The 17,156-nt window shown below is 44.9% G+C and overlaps 1 protein-coding gene across 2 annotated transcripts in view; it reads right to left on the bottom strand.

Moving 5' to 3' along the window:
* The window catches only part of SLC24A3 (solute carrier family 24 member 3), a 484,427-nt gene that overhangs the window by 24,922 nt on the left and 442,349 nt on the right, over positions 1–17,156 (bottom strand). For both annotated transcript variants that reach the window (XM_045053924.1, XM_023251502.2), the window contains exons 11-15: positions 15,505–15,665; positions 14,448–14,718; positions 7,365–7,531; positions 4,072–4,186; positions 2,334–2,446 (exon numbers count right to left, since the gene is read on the bottom strand). In XM_045053924.1, the coding sequence (XP_044909859.1) occupies positions 2,334–2,446; positions 4,072–4,186; positions 7,365–7,531; positions 14,448–14,718; positions 15,505–15,665 (827 nt within the window). The remainder of the gene's footprint in view (positions 1–2,333; positions 2,447–4,071; positions 4,187–7,364; positions 7,532–14,447; positions 14,719–15,504; positions 15,666–17,156) is intronic.

Genomic DNA, 17,156 nt, shown 5'->3' with positions numbered 1-17,156 from the left:
GATTTGGGTTCAGGTCATGATCTCACAGTTCATGAGATCAAGCCCTGTGCTGGGCTCTGTGCTGACAGCATGGAGCCTGCTTAACATTCTCTCTCCCTCTCTCTCTCTGCCCCTCACCTTCACATGCATGCACATGGGCTCTCTCTCTCTCTCTCTCTCTCTCTCTCTCTCTCTCTCAAAATACATAAAGAAGTCTAAGGAAAAAAAGAAACACACACAAAAAAACCAAAACGAAAACCAAAAAACAAACTACCTCCTACATAAGGTCTTCACCTAGGAAAACAGAACACAAATTGTCCAGAATAAGTATGCTTTCTATCTTGCACTTATATATCTTACTACCCATCTGTTGACATTCTAGCACATACATCAAACTCTTGTGAATCTGGCTGATGTGAGTCTCTTCATAAGTGCCTGACTGACAACAGTGTCACTCATAAAAATCTTAGAAAGATTGTCTGGAATCCTGTGACTATCCAATTTGTGATGTCCTTTCAGGGGCCAACCTGGATGACATTTCTTCAGTGTCTCTTCTACATTCATCACTTAACATGTAATAAGATGAAGCCAAGTTCAAGGGCCATGAGTGAGATAAAAACAAAGGATGTGAAGGGATCCCATTTAGTGGTGGGGTCCAGAAAGGAATCCTGAATGAAGGGGCAATAGAGACCCCTGGAAGAAGGGACATCATTTCAAATGGGACGAGTGACAAGGTATGTGCATCTGAGGCAGAGTAGTCTGCAGGAGGGGAAATATAGGGCATCTTCAGGGACAGTGATTCTGAGGGGCACTAGCTTGGCTCTAAACAATGTCAGAGGTGGCAGGTAGCTTGGGAAGTATGATGTTCAGGGTACACTGTTTGGGGGCTACTGAAGAATTGGCCTTTCTGGTGGATATGTATCTGTTTACATTACAATCAGTCAAGGCTTGGTGGTCCTTATTCCTGGGCTCAAGGCCAGGAATGATTTTGAATAAGCAGGACATTCTCCAACATGCCAAGTGCATCTCTGCCTCAGGGCCTTTGCACTGACTGTTCCTTTTGCCTGGAATGCCCTGCCCTGCCCATTTCCCCATGGCTGGTTCTCTCTAGTTATTTAGATTTCATCTCCAAAAACCAGCTTCCCCCCAAGGCAATGTGGCCTCTCTCACCACATCATTACCCAATTTCACTGACAAAATAGAAGAGATCTCCACTCCTTAGAACATATTCTGCTTCTTTCCATCCCCTTATGCTTATCTTTATTCTCTGATGAAATCTCTCAGTCAACAGGTAATTTCACATGAACCAAAAACACTTTCTGTATGAATTTTGATTTCATTGCAACTGGCTGGACACACCTTCCCTAGCTGAAACGGCCATTTGTCAAACAACTTTGATGACAACCCTCGTCTGAGCCGCAGCATTTTCTGCAGCATATACAATTACTGAACAAATTTTGCAGCTAAACTAAGGTAATGCTCAGTAACACACTGAGAGAGGCACTCAGCACTGGGTTGGGTGTAAACACTTTGGAGGCATGCTACCCTTTTCTTCCTGTGTCCAGGCACAAATCTTGAATTGTAGTTTCTCCCTCAGTCCTCAGTGTCGAGGACAGTGGTGCCATCAGCAGAGGGGGAACATTGTCAAAGAACGGGAAAGAGTGCCAGACCCTCCGGGTCGTTCACCTGCAAATCTGCCTGAGGTCACAATTAGCTCAGGCTTGAGAAAGAGCACGGAGGCCATCGCCTCACAGTCTGACTGTCACCAGATCCCTGACAGAGAGGGTCTATTATGTTTTGTGTCCCTTCCTTCACGAATAAAATTATTTTTCCTGTAAAACAAATACACTAGACAGGGGTCGGCAGATGATGGCCCATGGGCCAAATCTGGCCCACCTCCTGTTTTTGTATAACCCATGAGTTAAGAATGATTTTTATGCTTTTCAGTAGTTGAAAAAAATGGAAAGAATCATAGATCATGTATCGTGACATATAAAAATTATATGGAATTGAAATTTCTGTCTCTATACATAAAGTTTTATTTGCACAGCCATGCTCATTCATTTACACGTTGTCTCTGGCTGCTTTCAGACTACACAGCAGTAGGGGTGGATGGTTGTGATAGAGACTGGCCCTCAAAGCCTGACGTATCACAATCTGGCCCTTTACAGAAAAGGTTTGCCAGTTCCGTTCTTGAGTCCTGAATGTGCCCACAAGCCTGACTTTGGAAGGACTTGGATAAGAAAGAGTTCGTTTAACCCCTCGATATTAGTACTACCGCATCTCCTTTGCCCTGAAAACAGTGTCCGTGTAGCCCTAGATTTAAAGAGAAATCACGGAGAAAACCCACTTACATAGGATCCATAATCCACAGCCAGGGTCTGCAGGGCCCATGGGAGACCAAGGCCAATGAGGATATCAAACACGTTGCTCCCAATGGAGTTGGACACAGCCATGTCTCCCATGCCTGCGAGGATGAGAGGTCACTTGAGTTAGAAAGGAGATCTCAGGGTAGGACAGGGAACCCCAGAGAGACTCTCCCAACCCTTTGGTCTGATAGCCAGAGACTTAGCTGGTAGGTCTGCTAGCTCATTTGCTAGGTGATTCCCTTCCCAGGCCATCACCTGTATTTTCAACAGCGTATGCATTTTTAGTAGAATGGAATGGAATATGACAAGAACAGAATAGAATGAGATGCACATTCTAGTGAGTTGTTGACCTTTACTTCAAACATGACCGCTGGCTAAATGGGAATGATTCCAAACACCAAATAGAGTTCCAAAGATTCTGAAACACCCTTCTAGAAAGGAATAAACTTGATAGTTCTGTTAAACCTCTCATGAGCTCACCAACCCATATATTTTAGTACCATCTCCCAACTGCTCTACCCTGTTCTCAATTCTTCTAAATAATTGAGTACTATTAAGAAAAAATAATGTGGAGTGCCGAGGTGGCTCAGTGGGTTGAGCATCTAACTCCTGATTTCTGCTCAGGTCATGATCTCATGGTTTCATGAGTTCCAGCCCCACGTTGGACTCTGCCTGCTGACAGCGTGGAGCCTGCTTGGGATTCTCTGTCTTTCTCTCTCTCTGCCCCTCCCTCGCTCATGTTCTCTCTGTCTCTGTCTCTCTCTGAATGAATGACTAAATGAATGAATGAATAAATGAAATCAGCAAAATTTAGTGAGTACATCTAGAGGATACTATGCTAAGTGTTACGGCTGCACATTGTGTTTGTTGAAAACAAATGCCGTCTAGCACAAATCAGGCATATAAATTAGAGTGGTGCTAGCGAAGGGCATGGCCATCCGGAAGGGGCGTCCACCTGTGAGCTTGGTTTTGAAGGAGCAGAGGGTGGGCCATACACTGAAGACTGACCTGTGGCAACCATCACTGTCAAGGGAACTGCAGCTGGGCAGACCTTAGGTCATGGAGTCTGTCTTCTCTAAGCCTCAGTTTCCCTAATCCATAAAATGGGCATATGATTTTCCCTACCCCATGGAGTTGTTTAAATTAAATAAGATAACAATACCTAAACTGCTTTGCTCAGTGTGTGGCACTCAGCAAAGGTTAGCTATATTACATTTATTACTATTTTTAATAATAGAAGAATGGTAATACAACCTTCAGAAGAGGTTCTGGGTGCTACCTAGAAAACATCTCTGCCTTTCTTAAGGGTAGATCTTCTGGCTTATTTCCCTGTTCTATTGATGACAGTTAGCTTTTTTTTTTTTAATTTTTTTTAATGTTTATTTATTTTTGAGACAGAGAGAGACAGAGCATGAATGGGGGAGGGTCAGAGAGAGAGGGAGACACAGAATTGGAAGCAGGCTCCAGGCTCTGAGCTGTCAGCACAGAGCCCGACGCGGGGCTCGAACTCACGGACTGCGAGATCATGACCTGAGCCAAAGTTGGATGCTTAACCGACTGAGCCACCCAGGCGCCCCGATGCCAGTTAGCTTTTTGACCAACATAGCACTGAAGTCACCCATCACCCTGGTAACTGCCATGTGGATCCCCCAAAGCTCTTCCTGCCCATAGGGAGGCCTTCCTTCCTCCCCTATCCCTGCCCCCATCTAACTGGAGGCCTCACCTTGTCTGGCCACGATGAGGCTGGCCATGCAGTCAGGCACACTGGTTCCAGCTGCCAGGAAGGTGATCCCCATGATGACATCAGGAATCCCCAGCGTGTATCCAATGATTGTGACCTGGATGAGGCAGGAAGAGGTGGTGAGCAGGGAGCCGGTGCCAGCCCGACCCACTTGTGGATCCTCTGCCTGACAAACAGAAAAGGTTGCAGTCTGGCTAGTCTGCCCAGGGAGCAATGCCCGCTCTCTGTATCAATGCAGAGGGCCAAGAACATTTCATGGAGCAGACCAGGACTGCAGGTCAGGGGACCAGGGTGCGGTGATGAAGCCCAAGTTTTCCAACCAAAGACTGGTGTTTTATACATGTTCCTTTCAGGCGAGGCAGCCATCTCGAGATAGGAGAAACAGTTTCTGAGAAAAGTTGATATTGGGACAGAATATTTAACCTCAGACTGGTCCTGGGAAAGAAACCCAGAATGGATGACTGCCATCCTGTGCTGGGAATTTAGGTATCTGAGTTCCGAGCTGCACAACTGGAATTCACGAGAACTTAAAGCGTGGGAACAACAGCCACACTATACTCGCTTATGTTGATTGATTTAGTACTCAGACACCGTGCTAAGTGATGTTCATGAGTTTTAACTTGTTAAAGTTTCACAACAACCCTACAGGGTAGGTGCTAGATTACCTCCACTCTTCAGATGGGAAGCGGAGGCAATGCTCAAGGAACGCTGGGGACAGCCAGGCTCCTCCCCACAGGCAGCATCACCATTTGCATAGAAGGGGTTAAGCCAGAAGGCAGAAACAGGTGCTACCCAGGCAGTGCCTGCATTATGCAAATGTGCCCATTCTTGGCCCCTGATTTCCAGAGGGGGGAGGGGAAATAGGCAGGCAGTTGGAGAGGCTAGCTGTTGAGGGGCCAGTGGTAAAATGGAGGCAACTGGAAAAAGAAAGCAATTCCCGTATGTTGACCTAAGGAGAGGTCCATCCACAGGAGCGGAGATGATTAGGTCATTTCACGATGCCACCTGAGCGCCTTCGCTTTCCAGAAAATTAAGAGAAATGCAAACCATGTGTTGTAAGTAGCACGCTCTCTTTTCAGCTCTACCTGGCCTCTCAGCCCCACTGTAAGAGACACGTATCCCTGACTTGGCTCCAAAGGTCACAGTTGCTCCTTCCCCATCCAAAGGTTTGGGGGATGGCAAACCGCTGGGATACCTGACTTCTTCCTCTCAAACCAGAAAATGCACTTGATGTCCATTCAGTGCAGGACTGATTTGGGGACGGCCTTGGGGCTCTCTGTCTCCCATTCTCCAGGGAGGAAAGTGAGATGCACTTGTTCCCAGGGACCTTTTGTGAAATGGAGCTGGCCAAGCTGTGTTTCTCCCTTCTTAACCCTCAGCTAGGTCCCTGCAGGGACTGGTTTGGCTCAGTGGCATTTGGCCTGGAACAGAGCTGGGGTTCCTGCTCTTGCTAGTGTCATTATTACCAGGTTTGCGGTTTTGTCTGGAGTTTGGGGAACCGATTCTCCAGGGAGCTGGGACCAAGTCTTGTATTTCTCCTTGTGTTCTCCCTTACTCTTGGCCATTTCTCAGAACTTCTTAGAACCTCCACCAGGGTGGAAGGAAGAAAACAGGAGGGGCAACTCCAGGTCTCTTGGTAGGCTTGCAGGTTGGTGGACCTGGGAAAACCAGCTAGCACCTGGAGGTTAGGAACACCAGAACTATTCCCCAAACTCGGAACAGAGATGGCACCCAATGAATATATCAAATAAAAACATCAATGAATCCTGCATGGGGGAGAAACCCTACAAGATGTGGGTTAGAAAAAAATTATCTGCAGGGGCGCCTGGGTGGCTCAGTCAGTTAAGCATCTGACTTCAGCTCAGGTCACGATCTCACGGTTAGTGAGTTTGAGACCCACCTTGGGCTCTGTGCTAATAGCTCAGAGCCTGAAGCCTATTTCAGATTCTGTGTCTCCCTCTTTCTGCCCTTCCCTCTTGCCTGCTCACACTCTGTCTCTGTCTCCCTCTCTCAAAAGTAAATAAACAAAAAAAAAATTATCTGTTGATGTTAAAGGCAAGGGATAATTTGTGAGTTAACTGTGTCAGGTTTACAAATTTGCCATGATTTCCAAAATAATCTCTTCAGAACCTTTTTTTTTTAGCCCTTGGATTTAATGTTTATTTAGTTTTGAGACAGAGACAGAGACAGAGTAAGCAGGGGAGGGGCAGAGAGAGAGGGAGACACAGAATCCAAAGCAGCTCCAGGCTCCGAGATGTCAGCCCAGAAACCGACGTGGGGCTCAGACTCACGAAATGTGAGCTCATGACCCAAGCCGAAGTTGATGCCCAACCGGCTGAGACACCTAGGCGCCCCTAGATCTTGGGTTTAATTCTCCAGAATTTATATTACAGTTCTGTGCAATGTTTGAACCAGATTAATTTAGATTTGAGCAGTTTTGTCACAGCTTTTCATCTCTGCCTAACTCTGACTGGACTAGGTTTGTTCCCCAGTTAAAAAGCAGTGTTGTAAATGGGCAATGCACTCTGGATGGTTGTGTTGCCTTAAAATGGCTTTGGGGCAGAGGCTCTTTTAAGCCCTAGCCCCACAACCAATGCCAGTCCTTGAATCATTGTTTTAGCTTCAGAAAGGACCCTTGAGTGGTCTCCGAGTCTAATGACCTTATTTACTGGTTGACAGTAAACTGAGACTCAGGGGAAGTGACTGTGACAGAGGGAATTATTACTCCCTGATTCTTCATGCCTTTCCTTCACACCCTTTGCCTTGTGGCTCTGCTGTTCTTCTGGCTAGAGTAGGCAGAGTATATTTTCCCTACTCCCATTGATGTTGGGCACAAGTCACCAGCCAAGGCCCTAGGAGGCACCTCATGTTTCCACCAGTCCTCTAGCATTCCAATGATCCATCATGAGAAGAACATTCCCTGGGTAGCCACAGGGTCCAAGGAAAATGAGCAAACCTATGGAGTAGACATGAAACCCACCCACAGCCTGAACCAAACATAATCATGCTGTAGCTGGAAGGAGAACTGCTCAGTCGGTCAGTGCCTGCTAAGATGACTCAAACCACAGTCAACCTGTAGATATGTGAGCAGGAGGATAAATTCTTGTGATTCTAAACCACTGAGTTTAAGGATGGTTTGTTAGGCAGTTTCCTGAGGTAATGGCTGACTGATACAGTTACTGGGCTGAAACCCCACTCCCTATTCCCCTCTGATTGGAGCACATTTTTCCCTCTAAAGAAATCTAGCAATGCTGTGGGGTTCTGAGTCTACTCACCATCCACACCATCATGTAGGAGAAGGCTGCAATCCATAACGTGGAGGAAGCAAATGTCACCATGAACCACTTTTCCCAGCGCGGCTTGTTGCAGTTGGGTACCGTGAAGTATAAGACAAAACTCAGTGGCCAGGTGAATGCCCACTTCACTGTTTCCAGTTTTCCAGCTGGGAAAATAAAAAAGGCAGAAAGCACATTAGTTAGCTTCCTCTCTCTGTTTTACCAGCCCTCCATGCTGCTTGCCCCTGACATTTACAGCCTAATTGATGGCCTGGGAAATAAGCCTTATCACGTTGTTCTTTACATAAAAGACACAAATGGCTTTCCACCAGCCACAAAACCTGGCGTTCAAAACCCAGTAGAAAAAAACAAAAAAGTATCCACTGCTCACCTGCTAGTTAGGCACCCAAATGACAGATATGTCACTTCCGAGCACACAGGGCTGGGAGGATGATTTGGCAAATGGGGCCAGGTGGGAAAGGATGAGGATGATTCTCAGACACAAAGGGAGAGGAGTGTGTGGGGGTGGGGTGAAGGTGGGGGAGGGGAGCTAGGCAGACCACCAGTCTGCCTGGGGTCTCTTCTCCCCATGATTAGATAACACAATCTTACAAGATTATAAAGTGTTAGTGGTCACAGCGCCATCTAGTGGAATTGCTCAATATTGTCTGTCAACTCACTGAAATCTTGAAAGATGGTTTGAAAGCTCTCAAAGTTGTCAAAACACTGCTTGGGGGTATCTCAAGCTGATATGAATTTGCAAATTAGTCATTGATTTCTGGCTTTCTAAATACCTGCTTTCAGGGATGAGGTGATGGATTGGCCAGTGATGACCTGATCCTATCATCTCTGTGTTGTCTGAGCTCTGTGTTTCAGGCATACCCATAAATGCTTATTTTGGTGACTCTATTTCCATGAGTTCCTTGTCGTCTCAGATTTGACAACCATATCAGGTCTCATTTGGCCTTTATTACAATCCTGCTTAAGGGCTAATACCTCTGGTAAGAAATGCATTGTATATACTCCCTGCTCCAATGGAGATAAAAGAACATTCCACCTTCCAGAAAGTTCCCTGAGTCTCTTTCCAGTCAATCCTCCACCCTCTGCCACCATAGATTAGTTTTTCCTGTTTTCCACCTTCAAATAAAGAAAATCACATGGTGCATGATTTTAGTCAACATGTTTTTTGAGATTCATTCGTGTGTCAGGAATTCATTCCGCTTAGATTGCTGTATAGTCTTATTATACACAACTTATTATCCATCCTCCTGTGGATGGGACTTTGGGGTTGTTGCCAGTTTTGAAGTATTACAACTAATGTGGCCATGAGCATTCCTGTATACTTTTTTTGGTGGGCATGTTTTTATCTCTCTTTGGTTGAAGACCCAGGAGTAGAACTGCTGAGTCACAGGGTGAGTGTTTTTTCTAACTTTGTTAAGAAACTGTTGAGAAGTCTTCCAAAAATGATCGTCCCATTTTATACTCCCACCAGAGTTAAGGAGGTATTTTTAAAATGACACTTTGAACAGTGATTAATAAACTGCTAAATGAAATTTATTTCGTAATTTTATAGCGGTATCCAGCACTTTCCCAGTTCGCTGCTACGAGATGGGAACAAATGCCACAGACACCAGGGACTGTTTGGCTGGATTTCAAAGCAAGAAAGCTGTCGGGGGATTTTTGTGAACATTTTTACAAATGCTGTAGAATCCAGAACATAGTCAGACCCTTGGATCCCAAAGGCATCCTGGAGTCCTGTGTGCTGCTAAATCCTGTGATGTAGGGATGTCAGTTACGCATCTCGGGCTCTGGGGACCCCCTCACTGGCCTTCCAGTCTTCCTGAGGCCCCTGCACAGACAGACTTGGTCCAATTTAAATACACACACCCCATCAAAGTTATAAAGAAATACACCAATGGGAAGGGGAATGACTGCCATCTGGCTCCTTGTCATCCTTCAGAAATTCTTCAGAAAATTAAACAAACAAAAAAAGAAATCGGAACTTATGACTGCAGGAGCTTAAAAATGATATTAAGTAAAGCTGGAAGCAGTACATGTTAGGACCAATGAATTTTGAGTTTTCTTCTCTCAGCTGCTTTAGAAAGTTCTGACTTGACTCTGGTTAGGGCCTTATATCTAGAAAAGAGTCTTCTGTTTCACGATATAGATGCTTTCTGCGAGTTATGGCTCCACTGCAACAACAAACATACAGCAGAAATTCAATCAGTATGGGGAACCTGGGTGGCTCAGTCGGTTAAGCATCCGACTTCTGCTCAGGTCATGATCTTGTGGTTTGTGAGTTCGAGCCCTGTGTCGGGCTCTGTGATGACAGCTCAGAGCCTGGAGCCTGCTTCGGATTCTGTGTCTCCCTCTCTCTCTGCCCCATCCACCGCTCACGTTCTCTCTCTGTCTCTCAAAAATGAATAAACATTAAAAAATTTTTTAAAAATTCAATCAGTATAATCTGGAATGTAATGTAACAAATACAGCTCCTTCAGCAAACCAAGTGATACAGAAATGTGCTTTTTAAGTGATTTTGAGGAACTGCAGCAGCAAATAAGGAACATTCCTATATTTTGGTGTGTTCTTTTTCCTGTGGAAGTGTGTTTACCTACATTCACATATAAACGTTTCTATTTCTGTTAGTCAATGGTAAGGCTTTCTTCATGCAAGGATAAGAATATATGTTAACTTATATTCTGCATAGGTGTATATGATTTACATATATGCCATATGAATTTAACCTCTATGTATATTATATGCACATATAAACACAGTGATGCATGTGCATATTTTAGCTAGCTTAAGTTTCCATTTCTAAATAAAGAGGTAAAAATGGTTTCCTTTCCTCTCTGAGTCAACAGTATTTCTGGATATTTCCCCATCTTTTCTTCCATTGCTATGTGATCCAAAGAGAGTGCCCTGGGGACAGGTTTATTCCTTCATTTAACGAATATTCATTGAATGCTCCTCTGCCAGTGTGCACCAGGTGCTGCTTCAGGTTTTAAGGATACAGCCATGAATGAAGAAAACAAAACTTTCTGTGCATGAACCCGATGTACCAGTGATCATGTGATTTCTCGGAAGTCAGCCAGTAACTGAGAGATGAAGCCAGGGGACATGAAGCGGGGACTCTGAGCATTACAGTATCCCTTTGAGTGTGACTTGCCTCTAAAAAGCAAAGGACCTGTTCTTAAGTTATACTCCTTATTGAGTTTTTAAAGAAGCTTAATTCTATTGAGAAGAAAAAGTCATTGCTCATTATCATAGGCTTAGATTAAATATATCAATTTGTTCTAACTATACAGGCAATAAAAATGTTTTAGAATGGAAAATTTAGAAAAAATTTAAACAATAATTCCACCTAGGATAAACATACTCATATTTTGGCATACTTCTATTGAGTCTTTTTTTCTGTGGAAGTATGTTTGCCTATGTAAACATTTCTATTTCTGACAGTCAATAGTAAGAATTTCTTCATGCAACAGATATGAATATATGTGCAATTTACATGTATATATATGCACATACATATATACTGTGCATAGGTGTATATAAAAACATACATACGATATGAGCTTAGCCTATACACATATTATACGCACATATAAAAACAGGTATGTTAATATCTGTGCATATATCATATAAGCATAAAACAGTATACAGATTTATATAGTATATGAATAAACATGTTAGACGTATACATTATATCAACATGTGTACACTGCACATATATGCACATGCTTATATTCAAGCATGCCCATGTATGTGCACATATATGCATACACAATGTATGTGTGCACATGTACATACATCATAGATATGCCTGTATTTACATACTTCTACATAATTTCTTATTATTTTTTTTTAAATGTTTACTTATTATTGAGAGACAGAGAGACATAGAACGTGAGCAGGGGAAGAGCAGAGAGAGGGGGAGACACAGAACCTAAAGCAAGCTCCAGGCTCTGAGCTGTCAGCACAGAGCCCGACACGGGGCTTGAACCCACAAACTGTGAGATTGAGATCACGACCTGAGCCGAAGTTGGTTGTCTAACCAACTGAGCCACCCAGGTGCCCCTCTACATAATTTCTTAAGTACTAATTATACTCATTATAATCAAATTCTGGAGAGAAGAAAGCCCTACAGCTGTGACAGGAACAAAGACAGCCCATGCCCCTGCAAGATTACGGTGAGAAGGAGAAATGTCCTCATTGTGTGGCCAGACCTTTTTCAGGCCAAAAGAACTTAGTGCAGAGGAACTGGATGTTCCTAGACTGAGTCCTCCCAGCTCCTCGAGTGGCCTCTGTTGGCCACTGCTTGAAGGGGTCTCCCTGCCCAAGGAAGGGCCTGCTGGGCACTCAGATCAAAGTTCGTGAGTCCGGGAATGGGTTTTGGCCTCAGTTGGTGGAAGGGGACAGAGGATCATAATTGGACGAACCCACTCTCCGTTTCAAAGTCAGAACCAGGCTCTGAATGAGGCTCCCCTAAGGCTCAGGGGAGCTGTAAAGATCAGCCATGTGAGGGTGCTACTCCCTCACTGGCTCAGGTGTGGCCCACAGACAAGCGGCACCAGTGTCACCTGGGGGCTTGTTATAAATGCAGAATCTTGGGCCTCCCACCAGACCTTCGGAATCAGAGCCATTTTATCAAGGATGCCCAAGGTGAAGACCTTGGATTCCATTTCATGTCTTGGTAGCTCGGGCGGGGGGGGGGGGGGCGGGGAGGGGTGGGGGCGGTGGGTAGGAAGGCCCAGGAATGAAGCAGAGATCCTGAGGAGTGGCAGGACCACGCAGAGCATCCTTTCTCCTCTCATGCCTGTGCTTCTAAAGGATGTGGAGGCCCCGAAGTGGGCTTCCCGAGCCCTTGTCTACAGCCACATCTCTTAATGTACGAGGAGACAAGATGGATGATGTAGCTGGAAGCCCCAGGCCTCCTCATCTGTAACTAACCTGAGACAAGAAGGGAAGGTGAGCAACAGTTACAAGGTACCTTGAAACCTCAAGGGTTGGCCTGGCATTTATCCCATTCAGGTTAGAAACACAAACAAGTGATCCGAAGGGGGCCCCTTTGTCCTACTAAGTAACGAGGCTCAGTTGCGGAAGCCACACGTCTGGTGTCACACACGTATCTTTAGTGTGAGGTAGGGGGGTGTACTTGGGGCTTCTGGGAGGCCGACATGGCCCCTTACAGAGCATTAATCAGTGAAAGACTTTAGCAAAAGTTATTTTTAGAGCTTGGTTGTGGGCTGCCAGTGGTGAACTCTGAAAGCAAAGGCCAGGCTAGACAGAATTTGAGATGTAGGCCCCCAAGAGTCTATGCCCTGACTCTCAGAACCTGTGAAGTGGGGCTGAGCTATCGGTTCCATGACTATGCTATGCTATGTAGCAGAGCTGACCTCCTCATGGGGAGGTTATATAGTTGGGCCTGATCTAGGCCCCTCAAAATCTGAAGGGGAGGGCCAAGATATTAGAAGCGTGAGAAGCACCCAAAGCACCATTGCTAATTTGAAGAACACAGGCCCTCAAGGGCAGTGGGAAACCCCCAGCTGACAGCCAGCAAGGAAAGAGGACAGCCTTACAACCACAAGGAACCAGATTTTGCCAACAGTCTGCATGTGTCTGGGAACGACTGTCCCCAGGGCTTCTGGGAAGGACTAAGTCCCGTCTGCACCTCTAATATGGCCTTCGGAGCCTCTGAAACCCAGCCACACTGTTTTAAGCCACTAAATTTGTGGTGATTTGTTATGCAGCAATAGAAAATGGACATGAAAGTTCATAAGGGAGAAATAGAGGGGACTGGTCACTTCATCCTTAAAATGCTTTTGTCCTGGCTGATAGGGAAGAAGGTTACCACGAAATATAGCCAAAGGTGGCAAAATGGGTAATGAGCCAATATACTTTTTTTCAGTCAAGATAACCTTTTAACAAGTAATGATTTAACTCTGGCTGGGCAGTTGGGGACTTTGGGATATAGGTTCTGAGAGAACAGTGTCTAGTTAATTTTGGTAAACATTTGATGAGGCTGAGATCTGAGGAGCCCTGAGGGGGCACAGGAGGGCAGCTCTGGTCCAAGTTCAACTTGATGTCCCCTCGCATCTGAAAATAACACAGAACTCTGAGACTCCACACCCACATGCTACCATTAAATGGCCTTTCAAGTGGGTCAAGCAATCCTTCCAGAATTCTGTCCTCCTGGAAATTTAAACATCCTGGAGAAGTTGCACACATTAATTAAGCCTCACAGATTTGACCAGGGCACTCTTTCCTAAAGCAGCCAGAAGTTTCTGGAAGGTCTGGCAAATAGGTAGAAGAATTCTTTGGGCTTGGTCCACTTATTCCAATAATGGGTGGGGTAGGAGGACAAGGTCTCTGGAATAGCCAAGTCATTGTTGGGTAGCAGTCAGGAGAGGACAACTGCCTTGGTGGCTGGGGTCCTGAAAACTATACATGCCTTGCTCCTCCCCTTCAAGGTACCAGGGAGATTCCCGCTACCAGTGTGACTGTATGAGATTCAGCTGGGGATGGGATGCTTTTGCTAGGTCTGTATCTTGGTGGTATTTTAGGTCATGGGAAAGGAGAAACCTGTAGGGGGGTGGGTGAGGGGTAGGAAGTGAGCAGAAGAACAAAAGCCAACTGGGAAGGCTGCACATGCTCCGCTAGACTGGCCTTGGCAGGACAGCTCCCCCAGCCAAATGTAACGGGATGGGTGAAGGTGGGTGAAGAGCTTCTTCCCTTGAGCACCAAGCTGTCTCCCCAACATGGGTTGTGAGAATTTCCTCCTTAGCACCAAAAGGTCCCACAGAGCAGCTAAGAGAAGATCTTTCTCCATGAAGTGTCGACAATTTTACATTTTGCCAAAGAACCCACATTTCAGCTAATGATCATGTGTCACCATCTTGTTCATCTCTGGACCCTCTAAAACAGAGTCTTGCCCATGGTAGAAGTTAATATAAATATTTCTATATTCATGTATAGAGATAGTTCTTTGAATTGGATGGCAAAAAGATCATCAAAGTCAAGGACATGTACTCAGTGCCCAAAAATAGCTCCCGATCCCAGCCCACACATAGGTCCTCTTACAGGGGAGGTCGAATGGTGTGTATGGTCCTTCATCATCATCTTCATCCTCCTCTTCCTCTTCATCATTCTCGTTGTTGTCATTGTCCTCATTCTCATTCTCTGTCTCGTTACCAGCCTCAGCAACAACATCATCCCTCCGAGTCCCATTCACACCTCTGTCTGGGCCACTGCTGGGCCCTGTCCCATTCTCCACGGTGTGCTTAATTGGGATTTTGATGGCCACCTCAGATTCTCCATTGGCGTAGGCCCTACTGTTTATGAGTCTTTGCCTCTGGAAAGAGAAAGTCACATTCTTACCACAGTCAGAGGGAATGTAGATCCTTACAACTAGGACACCAGCTATTAGGACCTTTTTCAGGCTGTGACAGGGAGATGCTTCCAGAAGACTCTTCAGTGAAGTCTTCAGGGATTCTTCAAAGTAATAAGCAACTCAGACAACCTCCTTCTGGGAGGAAGGATTCACATGTTATGACCCACAGGAGTTTGCAAATCCCTTTAGAGAAAATATCCTCTTTCTCCAATGTGCCCTTCATTTCTGTCAGCGTTCTCAATTCCCTGGGCACTGCACTATTATCTTTCTTCTTTGGACTGTAGGAATCACTTGGTCCATATATGAGAAAGCCACAAAAATGTGTCTGGACTAGTGTATCAATATGGCTGCCACTCCAGAGAAAGGGTTACACAGGAGAATTCAGGTCAGAGACTACATTACTTTAAAGTAAGGCAACCTTGATTTAGCAACTGCTTCTGTGCAAGTTCACATCAAAGGGTTTAACCCATATGAAAGATGAAAAGAAAAAGGTAGGTAGAGGGGATAAGAAAGTTTTTCTGTATGACTGGGAGCCTGATCATATCTTTCAACACGTGGACACGTAGAGAGAAGAGCAAGAAATAGGATGTACAGCTGGCTCCATCAGCAAAGATGTTGGGAAATATCTGAGGAATATTATTGTGTTCAATGTTGAGTTTGGTATTTCTGTTTTCAGACCAAGAAATGTCCTCCCCTTCCCAAAGTCTCCCACCCTGCTCAGTGGCTAATGCAGTGTTTCCCAGATACCTCATTGATCAACATGCGACTGGCCATGGAGAGTCGGGTCTTGGGGGGGAAGTGGCTGGTGATCATGATTCGAAGTCCAGCCTCAGAGAAAGAAAGCTGGTGAGGGTAGGCTGACAGCAGCTCATCTACCATGATCACTGACGCTTTGCGGTGGAAATTGGCTAGGGAAATTAAAAACACAAAGTAAAGAAAACATTGAGGCTAGGAGCAGGAAGGAGATATTTATTTAGACTTCTTTCCCTTCGTTTTCTCCCCTTTCCTTCCCTCGTCCTCCCTTCCTCCTATCTACTCACTTATCCATCCATCCATCCATCCATCCATCCATCCATCCATCTGTCCTCTCATCCACCCCTCTATCCTTCCTTCATCTACCCAGTCGTCCATTTATCCATCCATCCATCTACCCACTTGCCCATCCTCCCATCTACCTTTCCTCCCTCCCTCCCTCCCTTCCTTCCTTTTTTCCTTCCTTGCATCCATCCAACCACCCAGCCATCTATCCAAGGAAGGCTGTAGTGGGCAAAATTTAGAGAAGAGTCAAACTCTTCTTTCCATAAGGCTCTTTGATATAGCTTATTTGAAATGTCTTGAAACAATTTAAGCATCATTCACTGGCACAGTAAGAATGAGTGATAACCTAAGAGAATTCTTTTGTGTCTTCAAAGGATTTTTCTCCCTGGGCACAGGAAAGATCCCAATAAGATTTAGTAACCCTTTCTGCCTTTCAAATGTCAACAATGTTCAATGTTCTGAGCTGTTAAAAGCTGCAGAACTGACTTTAATGTCCAGTGGAGGGCTTAGTGGAGGAACAAGAACACTGCTGTAGCCCAGTCTACGAGCAGGGCTGACAAACAGGCGTAGGTGGCTGAGCTGGCCACATTACAGAGGCCCAAGGTCCAGTGGGACCCAAATTGGTACACAAGATTTGCTGACAGGCCTGATAAAAAAGTTTCACCAAGGCCCAAGTTCCCTCTCCATGAATGTGCAATCCGAGCACACAGCTCACAGGTACCTGGACGTACACTCTCCTGGTCCTCACTCCTGTTTTCCAAGCCACTAAACCATCAAATGATCTCTTGAAACACTGACTAATAGGAGGTAGCTCTTTTTGGTTCCCTAAGAGTATTCCTTTTATGGTTAAAAACTCTCCGGAAGAGATTAAATTCTGATGTGGGATGGCACTGAATACTCTAAAGTCTTTGGTTAAACATAAGTAGAGAAGTGTGTCACATAATCGATTTTCAAATTCAAATAATTACCCACAGATTTCAAACTCAGACATATATTTGAAAATAACATAGATTTTCTAATTTCTTTTTTGTTTTTCCTACAAAGCAACCATATGGGACCAAGCAGAAATAAACCCACACATTTTTGGACGAAGTTAAAAGAAATTAAGTGATAAACAAAACACATTCTAAGGCAAATGTAAATGACAATTTTCTATGTTCCTCTAAGAAAGAATATTATTAGGGAGCACTATCTTAGTTCTTTTAGTATATCAACTGCTTAATGAGAATGAGAATCTATTGACTACAAGAATTACTTTGTAAAAAAAAGGGGAGGGAGTAATTTACCATGTCATTTTCAGCTTGGAAACTGAGGTAATGTGGACTGAAAGTGAATTTGGATATAGTAATACACTAACAACA

The sequence above is a fragment of the Felis catus genome, chromosome A3 (assembly GCF_018350175.1).
Source record: "Felis catus isolate Fca126 chromosome A3, F.catus_Fca126_mat1.0, whole genome shotgun sequence".
In the NCBI taxonomy this organism is placed as follows: Eukaryota; Metazoa; Chordata; class Mammalia; order Carnivora; family Felidae; genus Felis; species Felis catus.
Note: the sequence above shows the minus strand (reverse complement) of the source record. Positions and strands in the feature narration are given on the sequence as shown.